At 36.6% G+C, this 27,877-nt stretch overlaps 2 protein-coding genes across 4 annotated transcripts; one reads left to right on the top strand and one right to left on the bottom strand.

Annotated features, from left to right (window-relative positions):
- Positions 1-7,184: 7,184 nt before the first annotated feature.
- Positions 7,185-14,257, top strand: CUL1 (cullin 1). Of its 3 annotated transcripts, none has more exons than XM_048571418.1 (20): positions 7,185-7,427; positions 7,828-8,004; positions 8,122-8,221; positions 8,542-8,727; positions 8,997-9,020; positions 9,122-9,325; positions 9,418-9,495; positions 9,637-9,726; positions 9,837-9,917; positions 10,044-10,106; positions 10,725-10,760; positions 10,834-10,920; positions 11,005-11,154; positions 11,262-11,317; positions 12,265-12,385; positions 12,508-12,669; positions 12,774-12,917; positions 13,052-13,270; positions 13,373-13,540; positions 13,647-14,257. In XM_048571418.1, exons 2-20 carry the CDS (start codon positions 7,865-7,867, stop codon positions 13,746-13,748), a joined length of 2,211 nt encoding a protein of 736 aa, XP_048427375.1. In that variant the 5' UTR covers positions 7,185-7,427; positions 7,828-7,864; the 3' UTR covers positions 13,749-14,257.
- Positions 14,258-21,616: 7,359 nt separating this feature from the next.
- On the bottom strand, positions 21,617-23,917 carry LOC103943637 (protein SRG1). Its single transcript, XM_048572128.1, has 4 exons — positions 23,574-23,917; positions 23,088-23,335; positions 22,401-22,728; positions 21,617-22,182 (listed from the first exon to the last, which is right to left on the bottom strand). Exons 1-4 carry the CDS (start codon positions 23,829-23,831, stop codon positions 21,922-21,924), a joined length of 1,095 nt encoding a protein of 364 aa, XP_048428085.1. The 5' UTR covers positions 23,832-23,917; the 3' UTR covers positions 21,617-21,921.
- Positions 23,918-27,877: the final 3,960 nt, after the last annotated feature.

A 27,877-nucleotide genomic window follows, 5' to 3' on the forward strand; every position in this document is an offset into this window, starting at 1 on the left:
CACCAAATAAATTGCAACTTTGGAGAAATTTTTCGTTCTAACCGAAATACGGATGATACATCATGTATTTTTATATAAATGGTAGTAAATTGTATTTTTTTAAGTTATTAAATTTTTAACACATATATCCCACCATTTGTATAATGACATAGTGTACCACTATGTGTATCGGTCATACTAAAAAATCTCTCGCAATCCTGGGCTTAGATGATAATGTAACTACCGATGCTGGCTTCTTATTGATTTTCTTTTTGACAAGAAACAATAGTATGATATTTCATTAATCAACACAAACAATTACAAGGGTGTCATTGGGTACATAGTTCCAGTGACCAATAAGAAACCAACACCGATAGTGACCAATAGATTGATCTGGAGTGAATTTGCACAAACAGAAAAATAAGAGTAAACCCCTAGTAGACTACCACAAGCACAAAACACACAATTGCCAAGCACACAAGTGCCACCAGTACAGATTTGTCACAATAAACGATAGACGCAACATAGAAATACAAGCAGCCACAATGGTCATCGCTGAATAGCGAGACCACATAAAGTCATCGTAGTAGAGCGAAACCACATCAAGTTATCGTTGACAAACGAGACTACATAACTTATCGCACAAAGGCGAAGACCAATCTAGCCAAAACAACAGCGCCACCACGGTGCACATAAGGCAAATGAAACACAACTACACTACTTCGAGAAATGATCCACTGGTCAACTCATCATAGTGGGCGACGAGGCACTCAGGCCAAGGCCGTCTACAAATTCACTGGACAATGAGGTATCGACATCCATACATTAAACACTATAAGAGTTAGCAGCGACAGGCAGCAGAGTCGCCAGGTCCGAGATACATAAGCTGAGGCGCCATATCAAGTCGAACTGTACCGAGACGTACAAGCCGAGCCGCACAAGCCTACCAGATTTGAGTGCACATGTCAATACAGCCTCAGAAACCAGGTAAGGAAGGTGACACCACCATGGAAATGAGTTGATAAAGGTAGATCCAACCCACCTGCAACACAAATCTAACCTCACACCAAGAAAAAAGAGCGCCAAATCAAAGAAAATCTTGAAAGGGCATGGCCCAGATCAGGGTATAAGGCATAAATCTATGGAAAGTTGCTCATAAAATAGTGGGAGAGAATCACGAAATGAGAGATAAGGTAGATAGAGGTTGGGAATGAGTGGTCGGCGTGAGGTCAGAGGGAAAGAAACTCGTGTATGGCCAGAAGAGCGAAGGCTGGGATGGGGAAGAGGGGGAAGATGAAGGGAGGAATGGCTAGGAGGAGAAAGGGAAAAGCTGCCACTGGCCCCCAGTTATAGCCAGAGGCCGGTGACAATAAAGGTAGCTAGCTAGGGTCTTGTTAAGAGAAAGAGAGCTTTCAGAGAAAGAAGGGATGTAGTGAATGAATATAAAATTATGGCCTCGACTTATTGGTTTTCTTTTTATTAGTAGTAGGCATGCAATGTGTTTAACAACCATGGCATGAGCATTGGTGATTTTATCCTATTTTTCACTTTGGAATTTTACTTAGAAATTGAGTTACATGAACTGTAAGAAATTGCTTGGCCATGAAATTATTTGGAAACTTGAGATGAAAATAATCATAAGTTGCTCAACTTTTCCGTTTTAAGCATGTATTTAATTTAGGGTGGTTCTATCCACACCCTTTTTTTACCTCATACACATTCCCTGTTAATTTTTGTCATTTGATTTTCTTCAATGCATTTGTTTTGACAGTCAAAAATTAAGATTTGTGCGTGGAAAGTAAAAAAAAAAGTTGTGTGGATAACACCATCAATAATTTCTTCGGAGCTAATAACTCCTTCCTTGATAAGGAAGACAACAGTTCAATTTTAAGACGGAAATGTCATATTCATCCCCATAATAATGAAAAATAACCATATCTCTAAACGTAAATGAACCATCAGAGATTATCCATAACAATACTCACCGGGTAACGGATTCCCCATTGGTTAGAGGTTATATCCACATTCATCAATGCAAAAAAATTATTCGTTTAACTAACACATTTTAATTTAATAGATATTAATTCTGTCATTAAATATCTACATCCAAATCATTAAAAACATAATAAAACTTTATGGAGGTATTTATGACAAGCCAAATATGATAGCAAATTAAGGCAAATTGGTCCCATGAAAAAAAAGAATGGGATGCCAAAGAAAAATACAATAGCCAACTACTAGGGGAGAAAGACAATACAAACTTATGAAAATAATTTCAACACGACACAACACATAATATATATTCGGGGCAGATTCGGGGATGGATATGGATCGGGGACCCTTATTGACACGCCCTGATCCTGATATCCCCAAATACCAGGATAAACATGTGCTGGCCGACACCTAAAAGTGACGAAGCCATTTTGAACATGCATGCAACATATAAAGAAATAAGGAACGTAAACAAACTGTGTAAATTTGATTATAATGAAGTATGCAATTACAGGAATGTGTTCAGAGCATACAACTAATTAAGAATAATGTGAAAGAATTAATATAAAATGATACGAACAAAGGAGTAGGTTTTACTTTGAAAAGACTCGAGGATACCTATGCGGAGGTGTCTTGACGCTGCGATTAGATGCTTCGATTCTAACTCCTAAGGGGGCACAAAACCAAGGGTGAGTGGACCAAAATTTATAATAATAATACTAATAATAAGAGAACCATTTTCTTTCTGAACATACTAACCCCTTGTTTTGAAAACACATATATAGTACTACATAGTAGGTTTTCTGAAAACTCTCGCATGCCATGAAAAACATTCGTAAAACAAGTACGTGTAAACCAGGGCTCAGTAATGGTAATAGTCGCCCGAAGGTAAACCCGTAAAACATCTGTAAATCATATCAATGATGTACTCAACTGGAGGTATCATAGTGGCCTGAAGGCATAACCATCACCTGAAAGTGAAGTTGTACGACACCGGGTTACGCTAGTGAAGAAAATAGGGGTCCATCACCCGAAGGTGAAGCTGTACGACTCTGGGTTACGCCAGAGAACAAACATATATATATATATATATATGTATATAATGAGTCCATCTCCCGAAAGTGAGGCTGTACGACTTTGGGTTATGTCAGAGAAGAAAAATCATCCGAATGTGAAGCTGTATGACTCTTGGTTACGCCAGAGAAGAAATATATATATATATACATACATACACACACACAACACACTGACACTAGCCCTGGGCTAGTGAGGTTGGGAGTATGTCATAAATCTCATCAACTGTGTCCTATGACCATGGATGTATACATACTCGGTTGTGTGTGTGTTGTATGATAACCCACTAGATAAGCATCGAAAATGTATCTCAAAAACTCATATCAAATCATCGGAGCTCAAAAGCTCAAAGCCTCATCTCATAAATCCATAATAATTCATACTCGTAAATCCATAAAATTTCATATACGAAAATCCAATAAGTCATAACCTTTTCCTAAAATGTAAACTCGATAAATCATAAATATTTTGTAAAAGCAATTGAAATAAATCACAAATTCTCCGTAAACCATAAATATAGAAATCCATAAAACATAATATAAAACATACTCAATTCATGAAATATGAAATGCATGCAAGTCTAATATTTAATAAAAACATGCAATTTGAGAAGTGGTCTACTCACAATATTTCATTGCCGAGGAGCTGCTCGAACTAGAGAGGACGGGGTCACTTTCCACCGAAGCACCAAAACACAAATAGAGCCCATTAAATAACCATTTATTAAAACGATCAAATTTGGGAAAATGGACAGCGGATTTGGATTCGATACGTCAAAAAACTTAAGGAGGGACCTTGGGTTCCCCCACGCGGCGCCATAAGGCGGCGGCCCGAAAGGCCACGCTCCACGTACGCGCCGAGATGGGTCGTCGAAAAATTCACTAGCGTCGCCGTGGTCTTGGTCCGAGTCGAATCTGGGCTTTAGGTTGCTGGGTTAGGCCGGTTGCTGGATTGAATCCGGGTTAGGGTTAATAGGCTAAGGGTTTTGGGTTACATGGCCCAAAGTTTTGGGCTGGGTTATTGGATTAGGCCCGATTATTGGGTTGGGCCTGGTTATGGGTTGCATGTCGGGTTTAACACGTTGGGCTCGCGGGTAGCTGGACCCAACGAAGAAGAAGGCCGAAATCGCAGGGAAGTGGCCAGAAAACTTCAAATGGCCGTAACAAGTTCATTTCTCAACCAAATTCCAAGATTCAAAAGCTAAAATGAAGCTTAAGAGGTAAGGAACATAAATATACCTAAGTGGGACATGAGTCATGGCGGAAGCTGGCTAGAAAAGGGCTCGAAGGTTGTTGGGTTTCTAGCCAAAAACTGGGGAAGGTTCCCCCAAGCTATCTCTGTGTCTAACATCCACTAAACTACTCAAAAACGTCCCAAACTCACTCATGAACACAATCTACGAATATCTAAATGGTTTTTGAGGCTTACCCAAAGGAAAATAACGAGAACTCGCAGGAAAACTCCATGAATAGTGACGGTGCAACAGTGCAGTGAGAAAGAGAGAAGAGGAAGAGCCTCAACTGGTTTAAATCGAGATGGGCAGGTCTCGAAGGTGGTGAGGTCGCTGGAGTGTGAGCCATGGTGGTGGTGATCCAGTCTTCATTGTGGTGTTTGTGTGTGTGTATGTGTGTGTCTATGCTTGGAGAGAAAGAGAGAGTGATGAGAGTGATAGTTTGAGAGAAGAAATGTAAGAGAGTTTGCAGAGATGAGGGGAAAGACAATGAGATAGAGTAAATGTGTTCGAGAGATCGGGGGAGAAAAAAGAATACCCAAAAAATGGGGTAACCTGCCACGTGTCGCCACCCTAATGGTCCATGATGGAGAAATGTCTTCAATTGGAAAATAACCAAAATGCCTTTATCATTTCGGAACTCGTAAAATCTTTGTTTTAGCTCCAAATTTGATTCCGATTGTGCCCAAGCGTTTGTAACGATGAGTACTACAAGGATACACCAAGGAAATGAATCTCACGTGACACGACAAGGCGGTCAACAAAAGTCAATGTTTTTACCTCGAAGGGTATTTTCGTAATTTCATGTTTTAAAATTATAAAAACCGAAATATTTGGGGACGGGTCATTACACCTATAACCATGTCCAAAAGCTAACCGAATAATATTCATGGTTTTTCCCCATAATCGAAAAGTACCCGAATTTTCATATTTAAATTTGTCCCATTTGGAAAGTTATGTACGGTTATTGAGTTTAATGGGTTGAATTTTCATTATTGTACTTGAGCATGCATGCATGTATTTTATGATAATAAGCTCATTCGTCAATTATTATTATTATTATTATTTTTAGGCTAAATTACACAAAACTACATCAACTATGGGTTGAACCACAATCTCATATCTCATGTTTTAAATATTGCAATGTCATACCTCATCTTACGAATTCGTAGCAATGTCAGGTCTCCGTCAATTTGTCTGTCAAATTTTTTGTTAACTGGTGGCGTGCCTTCAATAGGGTCCCACGTGGAGTTCCAACTAAGGAAAAACTGGGACCCAGTTGAAGCCATGTCAGTGTTTAATATTTTATTTAAAGAATTAAGAAAAAAAACCAAAGTTTTTGGCCCAACACTCCCATCCCAAAAAACCAAACCTTCTTTCTCGACATCTCAGAGAGCCTCTCTCTCTCTTTTCTTTCTTTCTCTAACCTATGTGAATTTCGGTTACCCTTTCTCTCTCATTTCTTGAGTAAAGCTTCCCTGAGGTTAGTCTGATTCCATTGAGTTAATTATGAATCGCTCATCTTCGAGCAAAGCTTCCATGAGATTAGTGAAACCGATCGACATTTTGTTGTCATCGTGGCAATATGTTTGGAAGATGAAGGGGTATCGTTGTAGGGATCATGCAACTTTTTGGCGGTGAGGGAAGTCGAATTCTTCGTAGAGGTTGCCAACGTTATTGAGGCAGAGGACGTGATGGGGCTTCTTGGAGAGGAAGACTTTGGGTTTGGTGAGGAATCAAAAGTAGGTGTTAGACGAAGTGTTCGAAGTGGGGGATGATGTTAGGTTGGGTTTGGACAAGCTTGGTTCAGAGGGCTTTCGTCCTTCTTACGTTTTTCTTTTCTGAATTTTTTGGGGGGTTTTAGTGATGATGAAGGACGTGGAAAACGAATCTGGGATATTAGAGATTCAAGAATCGAATTGTAATTCCAATTCACTACTTATCTAGCTTCCCCTAAATCAAAACCTGCTCACAAAACCCTAATCCTCAATTGGGCAAACATTGATTGTACTGTCCAACAAAATCTTCCTAAAGATCCTCGCCAAGCTACTGGGTCGCAACAAAAGCCTAGCTTCATCGTTTGCAAGCGGTGGCTCAACCTCCACGACCGCCTTATACGGTTAATCAAGCTTGTGGTGGTTGGCGGTGATGAATGTAAGAGAATAATGCCCCACACTGCAAGAATTGAAATTTCACAAGTGTAGCGACAATGTGCTGAGTGGGTTTGTAGCATTTGAGAATTTATAGGTGTTGAAGCTGGTTGCAAATGTAGACGGTTTAGGTTTGATGCTTCGATTCTTCTAGTTCGCTATGGGGAGAAGAGAAGCGAGGAGAGAGAAGAGGGGGAGTGGTTACTTTTTTTTCATTAATTTTAATTTTGTTGAGACAAGAAATTTATTTAATTTGGTAAATGAGTGTTCTCATATTTGCCACTTCATCATTTAACGATCAACTTAACAGAAAATTAAACGGAGGTTTGACATTGCAATAAATTTGTCAAACGAGATATGACATTACAATGTTTAAAACAAGAGGTATAAGATTGTGATTCGACGTATAATTGATATAGTTTTGTGTAATTTACACTTATTTTTATTAGGTAATGCTAAGGAAACCAAATTTTGTAAACCAAATGATGTGGTTATTGATGGTTGTATTATTAACTAAAAAGTATGGTTAAACGTGCTTATTTCATGTTGGTGGTTAAACGTGCTTATTTCATGTTGGTTGTACATTATTTGATTTGTAAATTTATTTTAAAATATTAATCTCCCTACCATTATATTTATTTTTATTACAAGTTATATTAGACGACTTAAAATTAAATTAAAAAGATGATCGATCATTTAAACTCGAGACTTTCATAAGAAAATTGCCTTTCAATGTGGAATCATTTTACAGCGAAACATAAATCCGTATGCATCAAGTAGCTGTCTGCTGTGTTCATAATGTCCAAAATGGAAAAGTGCTTACATCTGAGATTATTAGAATCTCGATAGACTACTTTAACCCCATACTCCTTTTTTTCACCCTTTTCTCTCCCTTTCTCTATGCTCTGTCGGACTTCGTCATCTTCGGCTGCCCTCCTCCTCCTCCTCCAGACCCCTCTCTCTCTTTCCGCCGATTAGGGTTTCTCCGGTTCCCAGCTCAGGTGAATCTCTCTGCTAACTTTTACATATCGCGACCTTGATCTCTCTTCTGATCACCGATTGATTTCACACCAGTTTCTTTAACTTATTACTGTCTGTTACGAACTGTTGCTTTTCAACATTGAGTGGAGCTGTAATTTTGGTAAATTTTCACATTTGGAGTTCGATTTCGGAAAGTTTGAGTCTTGAGGTTTGATTGCTGGGAAATTCTGGGAATTTCACTGTTTGGGGGATTTTTAATTGGCTGTCAAACAGATTAGGGTTTTATGATTCTTTGACTTTGAATTTAGGGGAAGTTGACTGAACTAGTTGATTTAGGGTTTCTGATGTGTCTGTGGTTTTTGCATTTGGGAATTTGGGTTTGGCTCAGTTTGTTGATGTTTCGGTGATTGACTTTTGCAGATTTTGGCTTCACGGTTGCGAGTTAGAGTCTGGCTGGATGGCGATGAACGAGCGGAAGACCATTGATTTAGAACAAGGATGGGAGTTCATGCAGAAGGGGATCACAAAGCTGAAGAACATTCTAGAAGGGTTGCCCGAGCCGCAGTTCAGTTCTGAGGACTACATGATGCTCTACACGTATCTGTTTCTAACTTTTTTTTTCTTTCTGTTGTGGTCATTTTTATTTGCTGTCGTTGTATGCTTCAAAGATAAATATTGCTGATTGCGTTTCGTTGTTCGTAATTTTATTCACAGAACCATATACAATATGTGCACTCAAAAGCCACCACATGACTATTCACAGCAGCTATATGACAAGTACAGGGAATCTTTTGAAGAGTACATTACTTCGACGGTGAGGAAGCAGTTAGCTAATATTTTTCCTAGTCCCAGTACTTATGGTAAAACAGATTGCATAGTGTTTACAGTGTCACGAACTGTTTTTTCTTAAGCCAAAGTTATATTCTTAATGCTCTGCACTATCTAACATCACCTAACCTGTTAGAATTCAATGCACATTGATATGATATTCATTTGGCATGTGTTGTCAGGGCTAATTAAGCGCTCCCAATCCCCAAGTGTTGTTTGAGATGTTATATATATATATATATTTTTTTTTTTTCTCTTACGAATGGTTTTTCTGTTGCTTAGTTTAATTTTATATGCTTATGTCAGGTTTTGCCATCTTTGCGAGAGAAGCACGATGAGTTCATGTTGAGAGAGCTTGTCAAAAGGTGGACCAACCATAAAATTATGGTCAGGTGGCTATCTCGTTTCTTTCATTATCTTGATCGCTATTTTATAGCTCGGAGATCACTTCCACCTCTAAATGAAGTTGGACTTACTTGCTTCCGAGATCTGGTAAGTTGCGCTGGAACCCTTACATGCCATCTTAAATCAAGTTGTTTGGAGAATTCTTTTGATTGCCTCTTGAACCATAGCTCAAGCTGACTTTCATACCTTTTTTTTTTCTTTTATATACATTCGCTTCTCCTCCCTCACCCTCAACCCATTTCGTGGTAAAATTTATATGAACGATGTCCTCAGTCACGATCCCTTCACATCTTCAGCTGATTTTTGTGAGTTAACAGATTGTAATATGATGGGTAATATATCGTTGTGATTTTCAGGTCTACCAAGAATTGAAACCAAAAGTAAGAGGTGCTGTAATATCTCTGGTACGTTTCTGTTTTGCCTGAACCACATGTTGTAATATTTAAGTTGTAATAAATTTACTTTACATTTTACAAATCAGATTGATCAAGAACGTGAAGGAGAGCAGATTGATCGAGCTCTCTTGAAGAATGTTCTGGATATATTTGTTGAGATTGGAATGGGACAAATGCATCACTATGAAAATGACTTTGAAACAGACATGCTTAAAGACACTGCTGCCTATTACTCTCGAAAAGCTTCCAACTGGATCTTAGAAGACTCTTGTCCAGATTATATGCTGAAAGTAAACTCCATTACGCTAATCTTATCAGTTTTAACTTTATATACACGTATATGAACTATTTGGATGAACTTAATTTTTGTGTGAAATTCCAGGCAGAGGAGTGTTTGAAACGGGAAAAAGATAGAGTTTCTAACTACTTGCACTCTAGTAGTGAGCCAAAGCTGCTTGAGGTTTGAATTTGATAATTTCTATGAATTTACCATATATGCATATATATTTCTATGGAATGTTAAGTCTTGGTTAGTCCAGATGCAAGTGTCTGTGGATTTTGAGATCTGGCTGTTAATGTTGTTATTATTTGCTTAATGTAGAAAGTTCAACATGAGCTGTTGTCTGTTTATGCAACCCAACTACTTGAGAAAGAGCACTCAGGTTGCCATGCATTGCTTCGAGATGACAAGGTACCTTCGGAGAAATGTTAAAATCTACATCTTTGTTCATTAGATTGAAGGAATTCTGAAAAAACTAGATGAATGTTGTTTCTTATCCTTTTTTCTTTTCTCTGTTTAAGGTGGATGATCTGTCTAGAATGTTCAGGCTATTTTCTAAGATACCTCGAGGTTTGGATCCTGTTTCTCAAATATTCAAGCAGGTTAGCAGTCTTCCTTTATTTTTTTCTGGGTTAAAGGTGATCTGGTATGTAGCATTAGCATATATTTTTCCATTTCTGTTTTTCTTTTTTCATGCTCTTAATATTTCATGGTGTTCCATGATGCAGCATGTTACTGCTGAAGGAACAGCCTTAGTCAAACAGGCAGAAGATGCAGCAAGCAACAAGAAGGTATATGCCTTGACCATCGTTTCTTTTATTTTTATACATTCATGGCTGCTGAGTAGGTTTTCTACCAAATACTGTCTACTGGTCAGACTATGTTTGAAATTCTAAATTAGAGACTCCCATAGTCCCATGTGGGAAAGTAATATAGCCATAGAAAGTAGATTCAAATGAAAACCAAACTCTTGACATGGGGGAAATAATATAGCTATAGAAAATAGGTTCAAATGAAAACCAAACTCTTGACCGAAATTTTAGATCTTTACAATCTTCCTTAAAATATTGCTTTTGCTTTTATTTTTTTTATGGTAATTTAAAAAATTTCCTATCCATGAGGATTAAAAGCTCCTTTGCACCATTAAGAGATTCAGTAAATCTGCATAGAGGGCATGATATGATATGTTATAAATTGTAAAGATGAAAGGATTGTTCATATATTTCCAAAGAGTGTCATGTTAGTCGACCTTTCTTGTTTCATATATCGAACTAGACAGCTATTTTATAATGTCAGTTTTGATTTATCAGTAGTCCAGTGATCATTTCGTTTGATTCAGATTGTTTGTTCATGTAATGGTATTCGACAAGTAATTGTATGTGAACGCTGACTTTTTTGTTCCCCCGCAGGCAGAGAAAAAGGATGTGGTTGGTTTGCAGGAACAGGTAATTTCAGGAACATTGCACATGTGGAACTTTTGATTTGCTTGAGGGACACTAATATGATTGTGCTTTTCAGGTTTTTGTTAGAAAAGTGATTGAGCTGCATGATAAGTACATAGCATATGTCAATGAATGTTTCCAAAACCATACTCTTTTCCACAAGGTTTGTATTTTAACAGGGCTTTAAGATTCTTATTGCTGCCACCAATTATTTCTGCTTAACTGAAAGTTTTTTGTGCATCTGTAGGCCTTAAAGGAGGCTTTTGAGATCTTTTGCAACAAGGGTGTTGCTGGAAGCTCTAGTGCGGAACTACTTGCCACTTTTTGTGATAACATTCTTAAGAAAGGTGGGAGTGAAAAGTTGAGTGATGAAGCCATTGAGGAGACACTTGAGAAGGTCTGGACTCTTAATGTGCCATTCCATTTATTTTCCTTCCATGGACATATTACTTTTTTCTTATTCTGGTAGACGAAGTTCAGTAACAAGGGCCGATCAAACTGCAGGTAGTAAAGCTGCTGGCTTATATTAGTGACAAAGACCTGTTCGCGGAGTTCTATAGGTATCACTTTTATTGCTCAACTTGCTTCCTTTCAATCTAATGTGTTTTAAAAGGCTTGCCTCAGGGCTTGCCTGGCGGCCTCTGAGGCTGGGCATCAGTGTTCCCGCCTCTGTTTTGAGGGAGTGGGCAGAAGGCTTCGCCGGAGTGCGTCTGGGCGGCGGAGGCGCGCCTCAGGGCGTCTGGGGCATTCATCTGGGCGTTTTTTTCCTTCAAAATCTAGGTTTTCTGAAATGTTTTATGCCGTTCTAGTTTCAATGAAGAAGAATGAGAGACTCTAAATCCCATAAATTTCCATAATAATTGCTCCACTCATCCTTTATTTCATTTTAAAGACCCTATAAATACTCCACTCAACCCTTTATTTTCGCCATTTATTTCATTTTAAATACCCTATAAATACTTCACTCAACCCTTTATTTTCCTTTAAATTCCCTAATTATTGTTTTATATCATTTTAAATACCCTATAACTACTCCACTTAGCCTTTATTTCCTTTTAAATTACTTATAATTGCAACATTCAGCCTTTATTTTGCTTGAAATTTTCCTATAATTGTGACCATTCATCCTTATTTTTCTTGAAGTTCTCTATAATTGCTTACAATAAAATAAATAATTATAACATTTTGAGACTATATGACATAGTTTCCAAGTACAACTAGACTTAGTATTAGTAATATAGAAGATGATATTATCTTTGATTTAGTTATAGTTATATTTGTTTTTACAGAGTATTATGTTGTTATAAATATACTTATATATATAATATATATTAAAATTTTAGGTTCCGTGAGGCTTTGCCTCATGCCTAGGCTGGGCTATCCATTGGACACCTCGGCCACGCCCCCGCCTTTTAGTACATTGGTTTTTGGGAAAGGTTATAGATGATTATATATAGTTTAAAACTAGAAGGCATTACATAAACTATACATGTTTAATTTCTGGCAGGAAAAAGCTTGCTCGACGTCTTCTTTTTGACAAGAGTGCTAATGATGACCATGAGAGATGTATTTTGACAAAACTGAAGCAACAATGTGGTGGTCAGTTTACCTCAAAGATGGATGGAATGGTCAGTTGTCCTAAAAAATCCTTCAAGAAATGTTGTTTTTAAGGTTCTGTGCTTGCGTGCATGCATTTCAGGGTTACTGCTGGAGATATGACTAAGAAAGAAAAAATGGTTCTTTTTTGCAGGTTACTGATTTGACATTGGCCAAGGACAACCAAGTTGGCTTTGAGGAGTATCTGAGAAATAATCCACAGGCAAATCCTGGTATTGATTTGACAGTTACTGTCTTGACCACTGGCTTCTGGCCAAGCTACAAGACTTTTGACCTCAATCTACCCCCAGAGATGGTATACATATTCAGCTGAGAAAATTCCCTTGCCAAATTTATTATCTGCTGGGTTAAGAATCTCGGGGATGTTTCTGACTTCTTTATATTTCACTCTTGCTTTAGGTTAAGTGCGTAGAACTTTTCAGGGAATTCTATCAAACGAAGACAAAACACAGAAAGCTTACATGGATGTACTCACTGGGTACTTGTAACATCATTGGGAAATTTGAACCAAAAACCATAGAGCTTATTGTGACAACTTATCAGGTGATGTATTTAAGATATTAATTGAACTCTCTAATCTGTGGGCTATTTCTCGTATTTTTCTTCTGGGTTGTGAGATGCCAATCTATTAGAGTTTTATTTATTTCTAAGACTGATTTTCCTTTATCTTACTTTAGGCTTCAGCCCTGCTGTTATTCAATACCTCAGATAGACTGAGTTACTCGGAGATTATGACTCAGTTAAACTTGACTGATGATGATGTTGTAAGACTACTCCATTCCTTGTCATGTGCCAAGTATAAGATCCTGAACAAGGAACCAAACACAAAAACTATCTCTCCCACCGATTACTTTGAGTTTAACGCTAAGTTTACTGACAAAATGAGGAGGATCAAGGTACTTGGATCCTTACGTGGTATCTTGTCATTTTGTCTTCTAATTTTGTGTTTATCTGAGTGATTAGTTAACTTATCACTGTGATCACTGATCACCATGCAGATTCCACTTCCACCGGTGGATGAGAAGAAGAAAGTAATTGAAGATGTTGACAAGGACAGAAGGTATGCCATCGATGCATCAATTGTGCGTATTATGAAGAGCCGTAAAGTTTTGGGTCATCAGCAGTTGGTTATGGAGTGCGTAGAGCAGCTAGGTCGCATGTTCAAGGTTAGTGTAGTGCTTATTTTTTCTGGTTTTGTACTATTTAAACCCTTTTTCCTTGGGTTCTAAATGAGTGATGTTTGTTTCCCTCCCTCCCTTGTCTCTTCTTCAGCCCGATTTCAAAGCAATAAAAAAGAGGATCGAAGATCTAATCACAAGAGACTACTTAGAACGGGACAAAGACAACCCCAATTTGTTTAGGTACTTGGCATGATGCAGTCTAAGTTGATCATCCTTCAAATGGCGTGGTATCTCTTGCTGCTACAATTAGCACAAGAAGTTGGTTCAAGCAGTGGACGCTTGTTGCCAATTCCTCGGTGACCAATAGTGATTGCTTAAAAAGCATGAGCCGAGAATACTTTGTGCATTTTGCCCTTGGAGCAAGGTATGGATGGCTAATATGGGTGGTGCACTCTTGCTGGGGAAATCTGTAACTGACTTCGTAATACGGTCCCGGTGCACCATGGGACCGTATCGTATCTTTGTTTAATTATTGCATTATCTTCCATCGCATGACTATACCAATCCATCTTTGTTACCTGTCTCTCTGCCCCACTGGAAGGAGGCGTACTTTCGGTCCCAGTGTGTCCACTTGAAATTGCATGTCGACGATCAGATATCAAATTTATCAGGTGGGTGCTTTGTCTTGATTGCAAAACACATGGCTTGTGAACTCCGAATTTGTCAAATATGATTACAAGATGCTTATGCTCTTCTGCTTCATGATATGTTTGGTCGATTTGTGTTATTAGTTTGGTATTTGGTGCCTATCTATTTATTTACGTTGATGGATTTGAATGCCTACTTTAGAATTATTTTCCTTACTGTACATGGGCCTTGCCGCACACGGCTTGTTATCCAGAGATGTTAGATTACACTTGTTGCACACTCCTCTTGGCTAGCCATTGGGTTGAACAAATGAAGGAGAATCGAGGGCCAAAATAAAGAGGGATTGTGCAGAAGGTAAAAAATGGTGTGCAAAAATCAGTTTATTATGCTTGCGGGACAAGCAATGAATTTCGGCTCCTCTGTAATCCCAAATTACACGTAATCTTGGTCTGCCGTCAAATTTGTACCCTTAAACAGTTCGCTTGTGCTAACCCCTTGCCAATTGCTTGGGCAATTAGGCAATCCAATCCCCCAAAACTCAAAAGAGTTTCTCCACCTCAGACCAATCCGTCGGGCTATAGGGAGCCTAGCAGAGCCGGACTGATCAATCGGGCAGGAATAGCTGAGGCCAAGGCCGGCCCTAAGAATTTGATGGTTCTAGGCGAGCCTTCTAATTGGAGTTCTAGAATGCACTAACCCCTAACACTATACATTAATATGTAGAAATTTTTTTGCTAAAGACATGAAAAAATATATTTCTACATCAAATAACAATAAAAGTTAGTTTAAAAACAAAGTAAATTGTAGCAACAATCCCTTAACTTTAACTGAACTTTAACTCAATTGGAGTAATGGTCTCTCAACTAAAAATCCATTACCATTGGTCCCTCAACTCATCAAAACGTGCAGCTATGATCCCTTAACTAAAAATCAATTACTATTGGTCCGTCAACTTTAATTCAACTGGAGAAATGATCCCTCAACTTTAACCAAAATGGAGCAATGGTCCTTCCAACATAACTTTTGACAAAATTCTGACGAAGTTGATGAGTTGACAAACCAATGGTAAGTGATTTTTGGTTAAGGAACCATTGCTCCAATTTGTTTAAAGTTAAAGGACCAAACATTGTTTAAGTATTACATTTGAAAGGCCAAAAATAAAAATATAAAACCCTTATTAGATTAGGTTTCCTAATTGTATTTGAATATCTTTGTTGGGAGTCTTAGTGTGGCCTTTTTAGTTAATATGAAATTAATTAAAAAATAAAACGGCCTTTCGAGTTTCAAACTGGGGGCAATGAACAATCACTATGCCTATAACACTACAACAGCGTGCATTGCGTAGCATCTATCTTATTTTCATAATATTTATAAGACAAATAGATATAATAAAAAAGGCCCGAAAAATGGGGGCCCCTAGGCGGTTGCCTTGCACGGCGACCCTCAAAGCCAGCCCTGGCTGAAGCTGCGACTGAGTGGATTTGACGTTAGTCACATTTCTCTTTTTTAGCATTAGGTGCATGATTTACACTCGTCCAAAAAGTGGAGTTGGTGCCTGCGTACAGAGTCCCCGGCGCGGGGTGCTGGGGGGGATGTGGCACATTATGGGTCGTTGATTTTCATCATCAACGCTCCAGATTTTTAGTACTTAAAAATATATTTAGAAAAGGAAAATTAACAAAATTCCTTATTACTGTTGGGTCCACATGGCACAACCCTGGTTGTTGGATTGGAAAAAAATATTGTAATCTAATGGGCTATATTAATTAGGTTAGATAAAAATTATAAAAAACTATAAAAAAATTCAGAAAGATACAAAAAATATTAAATTTTTTCCTATAAATATCTCATCTTCCACCCTACATTTCAGTACTTTCATATACTTTCAATCAATCTTTCTCTCAAAAGTTTCCAATACTATTGGAAATCTATTCACAAAATGTTTATAGGATCATAACACGTGGCGCTATAGGATTGGTTAAAAATCTAATAAAAAATTCATCCATAAAAAATTATAATTTCGAACAATGACACGTGACGTGACCAAAATGGTTAAAAATCATATCTGAATTATTTTTTAAAATTATTTTTTAATATCAATTTTCCAGGCAACTCATTTATGAAACGAAGATGCACTCAGATAATTATTATTCACTAAGGTAGTAATTGTTTTTGCCTAGTCGCATGGACATTTAGCATCTTAGTGGGATAGACTTGCTCTAAGGTCAAGTCATGGGCAATTTCTAATCGTTGGTGGGCTGGATATGTGTGACACATACATCAACGGTTAGAAATTGTCCACGAAGGTAAGCGACTAATGATGGTAGCATATCACTAAAAAATTTGGTATGATATAAGCCCTGACATTGGGAGGTGGAAGTAGCTTTCAGTTAGAAGTTTGAAAATGTGACTAGTGTTTGTTACCAAGTTGATACGGAATCAAATCTTAATATAATAAGCAGTCGTGTGAAAGCCATATAATCAAAATCAAGTGATGATTAATTATCATTGCAATGCGAAACAACGGATCAAGCCAAAAATAATTTAACAGATCTTTAGTGTACAAGTGATTACTCTGAATTACTTGAGCTATAAACTATATACTCATCTAGATTCATATACTAGAATGTGGGATTTCAATGGAAATCGCAAACAAAACTTGCTTAAACAATTAAGCAAAAAGAATGATAATAAATTTGTTAATTTTTCTCATTCTAATAAGAAAGCGGAAAGGGACCAAGTGAGAATTTTTAGGTTGGCCATAATCGTCAAAACTAGAGGTGATAAATTAATTCATTGAATTATTAATTGGTACCTGTTAAAATGTGTTTAATTTGATATTATCGTAACTGTAATATAGAGATGAGATCAATAGTGGGGATGATGATGTAAGGTGAAATTAGATTAAATGAGTCATAATTGTTACTCATTAACAACTTAATGAGTTGATTTGACACCTCTAATCAAAACTATATAACTTTGATATTATATAATACAAGAAAACGGAAAGGTGTTATTTTTCTAGGAAGTTCAACTCAATGAATTGCCAAATGCCAAATGCGATACCAACAAGATGCCAAATTGCAGAAAATGGTAAAGGTAATGGAAGTGACGGAAGCAAAATTAACGGTTCTCTCTTAATTCAATAAATCAAAGAAATTCCCAACTCACAAAGTGAAGGCCAACAGAATTGCAGAGATGTCTCTCCTCCTCTACTACTAGCTTCCTTCCAAATCCATGGTGCTTTGCTCACTTTTTCTAAACAAATAATCACTTCTTGTTTAATCATGTTTGGCATTTCCAACTCAATAAAGTTTGTCAAACTTGAGATTTTTGGACCCATTTGCTGAGATCACCACCCCTCTCTTGTATTTTATATTCTAACCAAACAAAGGGGAAGTTAAAAGTAGGGTTTCCATGTTGGAAATGATGCATAATTAGCCCTTTGGAGGATTGGGTTGGAGACACCCTCTCCTCTCGTGTCATTTTTTTATTACGTGACAACCGTTTATTTGGCTGGTAATATATTTTTTTAATATGTGATGAATGCTTATTAAACAATAACGCTATTAAAATTAAAATTTGATTGTGTGAGAGAATCTCCCGTGCTCTTGTTGAGTAGGAAAGGAAAAGAAAGGAAGTGGTGAAGTTCCCACAATTGCTTATGGTAATTGCGAGTTAAGAAACAGCACATACCTGCCGTGAGCACCTGGTTTTTAGTTAGTGGGAAGGATTCGCATTGTCAAAAAGTCATGAATGGGTTCAAGCGTTTGCTTTTGTTTTTGTTTTTTTTGCTTCTCTCATGCATGAGGCAATTCCCCATGTCCCAAACTCAAAGATTTTATTGTGAAATTATATATGGAACTTCAATTTTCCTTCACATTATCATAGCAGATTAACATACGGTTGAAGTTTAAAGTTACTCATACTCCATATTATTCGACATTTGGTGTCCATACATTTGGCTTCAATGTCCCATCTTGAAAAGTTAAGTACCTTGCATGAGTTTATAAGGAGTTGGACTCCTTCCATTGTTAATTGGTTTGAGATATCAAGAGCGCTCAAACGCTAACTAGTTAGGAAGTGAATTATTTGACACTAACAGCTTGTTTGGACCCACTACACAACAAAATATTCTCACGCGAACCATTCATTTTAAAGATCATCATTCGAAGATCACTCTTGCAAAAAATTAGTTTAACTTTCATCTCTCTAACTATGAGCATTTTTTGTTTTGACAAACGATAGCATGTGACTCATTAAAGTGGATCATTTCAAGACTTTCCGCAAAATAATTTTACAAAATGTGCATTCACAACAAAGTTATTCCCGTGCAATGATACTAGCCATTATTAAATATTGAACTCGTCACAAATATATATTGATTTTATATCCATTTAAATCGGAAATGAGACTTCCTCCAACCAAGAAGCGACTACTACTCTTAAACCCGAGTTGGTCTAACTATTAGCATTTTACCATATTATTTATTGAAAAGATTAACTCTAATTCTGAATCGCATGTGGATTACCTTTAAGCATTAAATTGTAATACTCTTATAGGAAGAATAGCCAACAGATTCTTGAATCTGTGGACTGGAGCACTAATTTGGATAGTTAATTAGTTAAATTTATTCCACTAAACAAATTGCATCACCAAATCAATTGCTTTGTTTTTTCTAGTGACATTGTTCCAAGTTGCATAGGTCATGCTCCATTTGTCGGGGCAAAGTTTCTCCGACACGTACCCTAAAGCTGATTAATTGCATCATCCCTTGCCCCCAAGTAGGTCTCTTGCTTTGTTGAACTTTTGCATTATTATTTTATTTTCATGGTGAACCTTGTGGTGAGCATGACAATATCAAAGCTCATAAAATGAAACCTTGTTTTCCTAATTTACATGTGCTCCAAATATCTTAATTTTGTTGAAAAAATCCAAAAAAATTAAGTTATTGCTCTTGAATTACAAAATTGTGGAAATTAAAACTATATGAACCAAAGTAAAAGCTCATGCAAAGTACATAAACCGAAATTATAACTAATCTCATTTTATAAAAATTCTATTATATTATGGTGTATCTTAAAACCAAGATTTTTTTTATCGTTATAACTTTGGTCATTTGATTCTGAAGATACTAGCTAAAAGATTCCCTCATACCTCAGCTCCCATGTCATGAATAACGTATATTACTAGAGCTTCATATCACTTTGTGCTCTAGTTGTTAACACTCACATGTCATTTCAGCTAATATTGAATCACCAAAAAACATATGGGAATTTTGGAAAAAATAATCAAAATTAGAATTCTATATAGAATTATAGTCACTCTTTTAAATTTATGATAATTATAATCAAAATCTAATATAAAAGTACTAATACACCCTTATGATTAAAACTTTTTACAAAACAAATCCAAAGAAATTCAAAGCCTCACTTTAGCAACCTAGACAATTATAGCCCTCTCAAAAAGCTCAAAATCTCAGCCAATTTCTGATGAGAAGTTTTATTAAGCTCTTGGTTATTTTTCCATCTGATATTAACAGTGACCTTTCTAAATTTTTCAAAAGTTCCAATCTTTGTCATCTTCTTCCCATCCCAGCAAAACCCAGAGGTTGTAGCCTCATGCAACGTTACAATTTGTTTTTCGAAGACAATCATATCATTTATTCAAGGAAACCACTAAGCAGTAAGCTCTTCCCCTTTCTTTCCCTCTTGCATTTCTCTTTGTTGAAGATCAAATCGGATTTAAGTACACGTTAAAATCAAATTGGGCTCTGATCTGTAACAAGATTTATAGAAATTGTGCTTTTTGTAGATCAACTGTTTGCGGAGTTGATTTCCAGAAGAAAAGTTGTTGGAATCAGATAACACCAAAACGAGTTATGCGGTTACATCTTTAATCTTTGCAATGGTGGGTGTAATTGCTTCCCTCATTGTTAAAAGGGTACATTAGTATTTTTATACCAATTTTGGATCTAATTATAATAAAATTAAAAAAATGACTATAATTCTATATGAAATCCAAAATTTTGATTATTTTTCCAAATTTCCCAAAAACACATCACAACTTGCTCAGTGCTGCTTCCTTCACCCCAATAGTGTGAACAACAAAATATTACAGACATATTTGCATGATTTCAATGGTTCCCACCACTCATAAAAAAAGAGCTCTCTCTCTCTCTCTCTCTCTCTCTCCATTTCCTTCAACAACGGCCTTCAACAACGGGACACCTAGCCACCTAGGGATGGGTTCGGTTAGGTAACCGAACCGAAACACATGTACCGACTACCAAACCGAAGTTTTCGAAATGGCTATTTTCAGAACTGTTTGTGGTGTTGAGGTGGCTTGGAGGTCGTGGTGCGAGAGCGAGATGGAAATGGACGGCAGAGATGGAGGTCGTGCATGAGGCCATGGTGGTGGCTTGGTCGGAGAGAGAGACTCGATCTGCAAGTGGGTGTTTGATGAGAATTTAGAGGAGATGAGGATCCTAAAGAGAGGTTTGAATATTAATATGGGAGGAGAAAATAATTGTGGTGGCTGAAATGCAATGGTGGTGATAACTAAATTGCGGTGGCGGTGGCGATAAGGGGGTGGGAGGAGGAATCTTGGTGGTGGCGGTTGGGGGCGAGAGAGAGAGAGAAGATATGGTGATGCGGCGGCCGGAGAAGTTGCAGAGAAGACCAAGGAGAGGGCGTCAGAGTTGAGGGAGGGGGAAGTGATATGTGGTGGCTGAGTGCAGACCTAGGAGAGTGTTAATTTTAACGGAGGGCTGACACTATATCTTAAGAAAACCCAACGGCTAATATTTACTTAATTCAATAAATAAAAAAATAAAAAATATTTTCAGTTCGGCTCGATTTTACCGAACAAACCCTTCATGGAAACCAAATACCATACCAAAATTTTTGGTAAGTGTCGATTTCAGTTACCCAACCGTTCAAGATTATTGGATTCGGTTTTTTTTCTGGTCAGATTTTGGTCGGGTTAGCTTTTTTTTCAGTCCTAGGAACATCGATGATTTTGTTCATCTTCTTTTCGGTTATAAAGAAAGAAAGTGTTATTCACTCTTTTTTTACTTTACACATACTTATTAATTTTTTGTGATTAATTTTTTTTAATTTATTCAATTCCACGGTAAAAAATGAAGAAATATGTGTAAAAAATAAAAATAATATGTAGATAACACAACCCTATAAAGAATTACTGTGGTTGGTGTTGGGGTTGGATTCCTGCATATGATTGCATAATTTTGCATGCTATTCTTTCTGCATTAAGAATCAGAGAGAGAGAGAGAGAGAGAGAGAGAGAGAGAGAGAACAGTGAAACGTGATATTTTCTGTTTGATATATATTCTTGTTTACTGATGATGGCGTGTACTGCTAGTTAAATATATAAACAAACGCAATTTGACAATAAAAGCTTGAAAACACGAAGACCCCACGGGATTGGTTAGTGGAGATTGTACAAAATGAGTTACATATAAACAGTGCATCCCAATAGTTTACACTTCCTTGACATCATCGTACAGAAATTCTTTTTACAAGACATCTGTCGAATTTTATGTTAGTAACATGGTGGTACATTAAGTTACCAATAACATTTCACAACTATTTTTGTATTTCGACAGTCTACCTTTCAGTAATGAACAAACTTCCTGTCCACAAAAGAACTGCATGATCACCAACTAGTTTTTGACCTGAAACACATACATACTGCAGTGCAACAGTAGTGTGGACAGAATCTAACGAAGGGTTGGGGACTAAATGGGGTCTTGTCAATTAATTTGAGATTTTGGTTTGAATCTTGGCAAACTCCAAGGTTTTCTTGCCTTGCAACTTGTTTGTTACGTAGTGTTTACTGTATTCTCCATGATTGTATCTTCTATACTTGCATGGGTTGTTTTCATCCACCAATTCTGCCATTGGTCCAAGCTCTATCTCATAGCTAGGAGCATAAAATGTCACAATTGAAAGCCTGTCTTTCTCCTTGTGTGTCACTGCTCTATGCTCCACACTCTTGTATTTCCCATTTGTAAGAACCTGCATTTCATTTTTCATGTTAGAAAACTAACCACAACCCAAATGCCACTTTTTAATAATCAATATCAAGCAAGAATTACGAGAGATTAGCTCATCAGTCCGAAGGCGCAAAGCACCCACCCCTCAATTCCGAAAAAGAGGGTGCCAAGCCTTTCAGGAGCTTCCCGCTTGTCCCTAAATTACGAGACATTTTCCTATGCAACTATATTTTTACTCACTTCTATGGTGTCTCCAATGTTGATCACAAGTGCATTAGGAATGGGCTTAACAGGGACCCATCTGTCATCTTTGAGGATTTGAAGTCCCACTGAGTTGCCCTTCCCTTGCTGCAAAACTGTGAGGGCACTTCCATCTGAGTGTGGACTTAGTCCCAAAACTAGGTCAGGTCTTGAACATGGAGGGTAATAGTTCATCCTTAGGGCTTGCACAGCCTCCCCAAACATCTTCTCAAACACATCACCTTTCAATCCAAGGCTCATGGCTACATATTTCAGCAGATTCTGGCACAGCTTCCTCACTTCCTTTGAATAGACCTCTACACTTTCACTTGAGTGGGGGAAAACAAAAGAAAGAAAAAGTTTTATACTTTAGATTTTAATAATAAGAAAAAGAAATACTTGGCTCTTCCCAGTAAATGGACACAGTTGACATGTGAATATAAATATTTTGCTATGGGTCTTAGAACCATTATTCTCATTCTAAAAAATTATTATTCACTCCAACTTTATAAAAACACAAAGCAATCTTTTATGCTTAGATGAGTGCACGAAGAACTTTTTAAAGTGTTAATAACAATTTTCTTGAGTTTTCGATGAATCATATATGTATATGTCAAGCTGTGATTTGCATCAAAATTAATACACCTAAAAAATGAACATATTTTGAAGCATGGAAGAAACTTTTACCTGAAATTTTCTGGGTTTGTTGGCCATAACATGGGGTTTCTTATAAAGTTTGGTACAACCCCAAGAGCAAACATATTGCACCAGTCCAATTTCTGGTCTTCTGATAAAACAAAAGCCTGGCCATATCCCTGAACAGTCCCAGGAGCCATGGCATACTTCTTCTTCTCCTCCAAAGGCAGCATAAAAAATTCCTTGGCCACCTTCTCTATGCTTTCGAGTATACTCAGATCAATCCCATGATTAACCACCTGTCATAAAATAGCCACAACAGACCAATAATTAGCTTCCATGACTTGCCATGTTTTTGTGATGCAAGCATTATTTCTACACTAATTCATCTAAATCGCGGAAATGGAGTTTGAGAGATTCAAACTTTGGTGTAGAGAGGAGAGCACATTGCTTTAACCGATTTGGCTACACCCAGGTCTACATTATCATGTTTTCCTTGCAAGTAAACAGAAAAAGAGAGTCGTGTGGAATTTTTACCTGGAAAAATCCCCAGTTCTCACAGGCATTTGCAAGCTGGGAAATCTCACTTTTGATTTCATCTTTTGTCCCTTTTGCAAGCTTTGAGAAATTGATGGTGGGAATGTCAGCGGAGCATGGCATGGGAGTGGCAAGTGCTGGCCTCTCAGTCATGTCCCTCACAAATCTCTCAGGAATAATAGAAGGCTTGGATTTTCTGAGTTCTTGGACATCGTCAATGTGACCAACCTTGATGGGATAAATCGGTACAGGGGCCATTGGGGAGGAAGCACAATTTGGAGGTAACAAACTAATCAAATTCTCCTCTTGATTTTTTGGTTAGTTTGTATTTGGTAGCTCTCAAGTCTTGTAGAAGCCTGTATTTATAGGGAGAGAAAATCATTGATGTTAGGCACTTTGTTTTGGTCTTTGTAACTTAGTGTTGTGTTGTTACATCAAACATTGGGTGTGTGAGCTTGTGGGGACCTAGATTCATGCACTTTCTAAAATTAAGTCATACATGTAGCCCCTTGGACTAAGGACCAATCAAATCATTGGCTGGTATTGCATAAATTTTTCGGTGTCTGTCACACTGCTAAATGTTGTTCTTGATTTACTCTTCTATAACAGTATGCCGATATCTCTTTTTTTAAAAGGGGATCAGACATGGCGAGTTGTCATTTTCAAGATCGAGCAACATTTTCCTTATCATCATCGTGCGATTCATTAGCGTCAGAAATTAAACTCATGACCTATCGTATGTATTACTTTTAACATTATGTAAGTATCTACTTATTACTACCATATCATAACTACATAAAATATTAACCATGTCGTTTACATAAATTATATATAATTCATGAATTGGTAACATTAAGTAACCGTGTGATTGTTAAACTTGATAATTTTCCCAAAGCATCCTTTATTTATTTTTGTGGTAATGGCATATGATGCAATAATTGTTGTTCTTGTAACTTGTAAGAGAAAGGAATCTAAGTTTCAACAGTGTGGTGTGGTGTGGTGGTAGTACAAGCAATTGTCTATTGTGGCAGACTTATATGGGTGGTAGTAGTAGGGGCCATTCTCATTGGTATTCAGATGCCTTCATTTTTGCAGACCATATCTAGTGTTGTCATCATGTCTTTGTCCACCCTCCTCATCCTCCGGTCACCATATTTCAAGTGAGTTCAAATCTTTTGCATAATACTAAAGAGATTAAATTTGTAGATAAAATTTTATAAATTAAATGGTATAAAAGTTAAAAGATTGGAATCATAACTATTACTTAAGCATTGATAAACATGATTATTTTTTTATTTGTGACATATCATTTAATTTATAAATTTTGTCTGCAAATTTAAACTTCTTAGCATTACTCCATCCAAAATGAATGTGCCCTCTTTGTGATTTCTATAATTTAGTGACATTGGTCCACCCATTTAACAGTCTTAAAATGTCGTCATCTCCTCAAATTTCTTGAAAAAAAAAAAAAAAAAAAACACGTGTCCAAAATGCGAGTGTCCCCCCTTCCGAGCATCAAACGCTCTCTCTCTCCTCTAATCAGAGTGGGATTTTCATACCCTTTTTTTTTTTTTGTACTTTTTATGTTTTTTCATGAAATTATTATTAACATTCTAAAAATCTCATTTGGCATTCCAATATTTCTATAATTAAAAAGAAAAATACACTTATAAGGAATGTAAAATAAGATTTTTGAAGTGCTAATAACAGTTCTATTTTTTTTATCGTTTTGTTTATTGATTAGACTGAATGAGTTAAAAAGAAATTAACTGACAAACTTAAAACGATAGTGCATGGGATTAAAAGGGTGTGCGAAAATCCGGAATCACTCCCTTTATACTAACAACAAGGGCATTCGTTTTTTTACAATTTAAAAGGCTAACTAGTTTATAAAAGGCCATAATATACTTGGTTAATTAAATTTTGGTGAATGTAAAGAAAAATTTGGACACAAAACTGTAAACAAGAGTCTTTGTAATCAAATGTTTTTGTGCGTTGTCAAGACTACGGCTTCTACAATTCAACTTACCTGTTACAGGTTTTTTCGCAATGTATCATCCATCTTTTGATCCTGACCTCCTTCCCTCCATGTCAACGTCGGCCTCCTCTCTTCCTGGCCCCAAGGTGGCACAATTTCTTAAACTTTCTGAATGCAACCAAGATGAAGTCCCAAAAAGTATTCAAACTTGGAAACAACACCAACCGCAAACCCAACCCGCCACCCCCACCCAAAAAAAACAAATCGATATCTTTTGGAGGAAACTTTACCCCCCTTAAAATTGCTTCACTCCATCACGACACTTGTCACAAGTTTCATTTATATATATTTATATATATAGATACATACATACATTTGCTTTCATCATTCCATGTACGACGGAAGCTAGGGCACACCATGTCATGCAATAATATAGTTCTGTAAACTTTTACAATATACAATATATATTGTTGTAAAGTAAAAACTGAAAGTATAATTTCTTTTCAAAAGACTACCAATTAGCAGTTTATATAATGATAACCGTCTCCATTTAATCGAGGGAGGAGGATTCAAATTTGACTAACACAAATGTAAGTTTGAATTTGTTTATAGTGAGTTTGATATATCACGATAACTTGACTCGTACTATTTTTGTAGCAGCTCTTCGTTTGTATAGAGAAAAGAAAAACAAAATTGTCATGAAAAAACAAGGTCAAAAGAAAAGAATATATTTTCTTAGAATAATTTTAGGAAGGTGACGATGAATATGCTAAAGGTAGACAAAGAGATATTCCAAAGCAAATAGTAGAAAGTGAATAGTCGTAGATATAATTAGGATCCTGCGGCTTCGTAATTTTTTTATGTAAATTTTTTTTTTCTTTCTGATTGATGTCTCGTTGTCAAATAAAAAATATACATATGAATGGGTGCTTTTTAATTATGGACGGCAACCTACTTGAGATTGGGAGATGGTGGTGCATGATATGTTTGATTGTTTCTTTCTGAAAAGATAGAAGACTTAGGCACCGTCAATCTAAATAATTTATATGATTGATCTTGTTGTTTGCGCAAGCAATATCAACCGACTAAATATCAAGCCAGTTTTTCAAGGTCTAGAAAGAGTTGTGCACCGATGCAGTCCATCAATTTATAGGAGCTAGAAAGTGATGTGCACATGTGCAAAAACTTCAGAATTACTAAACGAGACTTTCTTCAAAGTAAGATTTTTTATAAATTCTTTGTAATCTCATGTTTATTATACTATATTCTATAATGTATATGTGAAAATTAAAGTTAAACTATAAGGTGATACAGATTCCATATAAAATTCTACTTTGAGAGAATCTCGTAAAATTTTCTACGAGTCAGTGTTACCACTTGTTAGTTTATGCCACGTGTACTACACTTACACTTAAATCTAGGTAGTTAATATTTTTAAAATTTATTTCTTTTCTTTCCACATATGTCCCTAATTTAATATTCGAAATCTTAACCATACCATACTATTCATTTTCTTCATTAATATTAAACATTTCCAATTCGTTAAGGACTCCCTTGTTTTTTTATACAAACGGTACTAGCTAGACTAATAGGCCGGGGGAGTGAGAGGTCTTAGGTTTGAATTTCGCGAATGACGAATTTGATACCAAATTAGGTTGTCCATTATGTGACTAATTAGCCGAATTCCCCCTTCCTTAGTGTAAAAATATTGATGTGCTAAAAAAAATGGCAGGTAAGTGGGTTAAGCCTCACAATGGGCTGGTAAAAATGCAGTTCAAATTCAACTTTGACAAGAATCTAACCTAAAATATTTTACTTACAAGTGAAGAGGAATATCATTAGATTGTAATATTAAAAAGAAAAAAAAAATTGTTTTCAGACTGCCATACGGATTGTGTTGCACGATATGACCTATTAAGATATCTAGTATGTAGGCATGAGCCCAAATTAGATTAAGAATATAATTATGTTTCCTAGTTTGGTTATAATTCTTTTAATATTACTTGTATTACAAGTTGTATCTTATATTTAGCCTCCTCGAATGAGAAGAATAACATAGCACAATTCAAACCCTAAACACTTTTATCTTGGCATCATAGCAGGTTTCGGCCTGTCTCTTTCTCTAAATCCTATCCTCGTTTACTAACATTTTCAATTCTTCTCTTTGTTAGATGTGTAACAGCCATTGAAACCAAGCTCAGAAGTCTCGAAACAAGAGACCTCTGTTAAAACCCCAAACCCAGGTCTCGAAACAAAAGACCACTAGACCCGTTACAACCCAAAGCCTAAAAACATATAAACCTAAACTACCAAACCGTGTGTCTCG

Source organism: the organism of the source record quoted next, unplaced genomic scaffold, assembly GCF_019419815.1.
Source record: "Pyrus x bretschneideri cultivar Hongxiangsu unplaced genomic scaffold, Pyrus_bretschneideri_v1 Contig6, whole genome shotgun sequence".
Classification (NCBI taxonomy): domain Eukaryota; kingdom Viridiplantae; phylum Streptophyta; class Magnoliopsida; order Rosales; family Rosaceae; genus Pyrus; species Pyrus x bretschneideri.

Coding starts and splice junctions, on each gene's coding strand:
- CUL1 (XM_048571417.1), top strand. CDS start 7,865: ATGGCGATGAACGAGCGGAAGACCATTGATTTAGAACAAGGATGGGAG. Junction 9,727..9,836: donor CATTGCTTCGAGATGACAAG/GTACCTTCGGAG, acceptor TCTCTGTTTAAG/GTGGATGATCTGTCTAGAAT. Junction 13,271..13,372: donor ACAAAATGAGGAGGATCAAG/GTACTTGGATCC, acceptor ATCACCATGCAG/ATTCCACTTCCACCGGTGGA.
- LOC103943637 (XM_048572128.1), bottom strand. CDS start 23,831: ATGGCCCCTGTACCGATTTATCCCATCAAGGTTGGTCACATTGACGAT. Junction 23,336..23,573: donor AGAACTGGGGATTTTTCCAG/GTAAAAATTCCA, acceptor ATTTTATGACAG/GTGGTTAATCATGGGATTGA. Junction 22,729..23,087: donor ACAAACCCAGAAAATTTCAG/GTAAAAGTTTCT, acceptor CCCCCACTCAAG/TGAAAGTGTAGAGGTCTATT.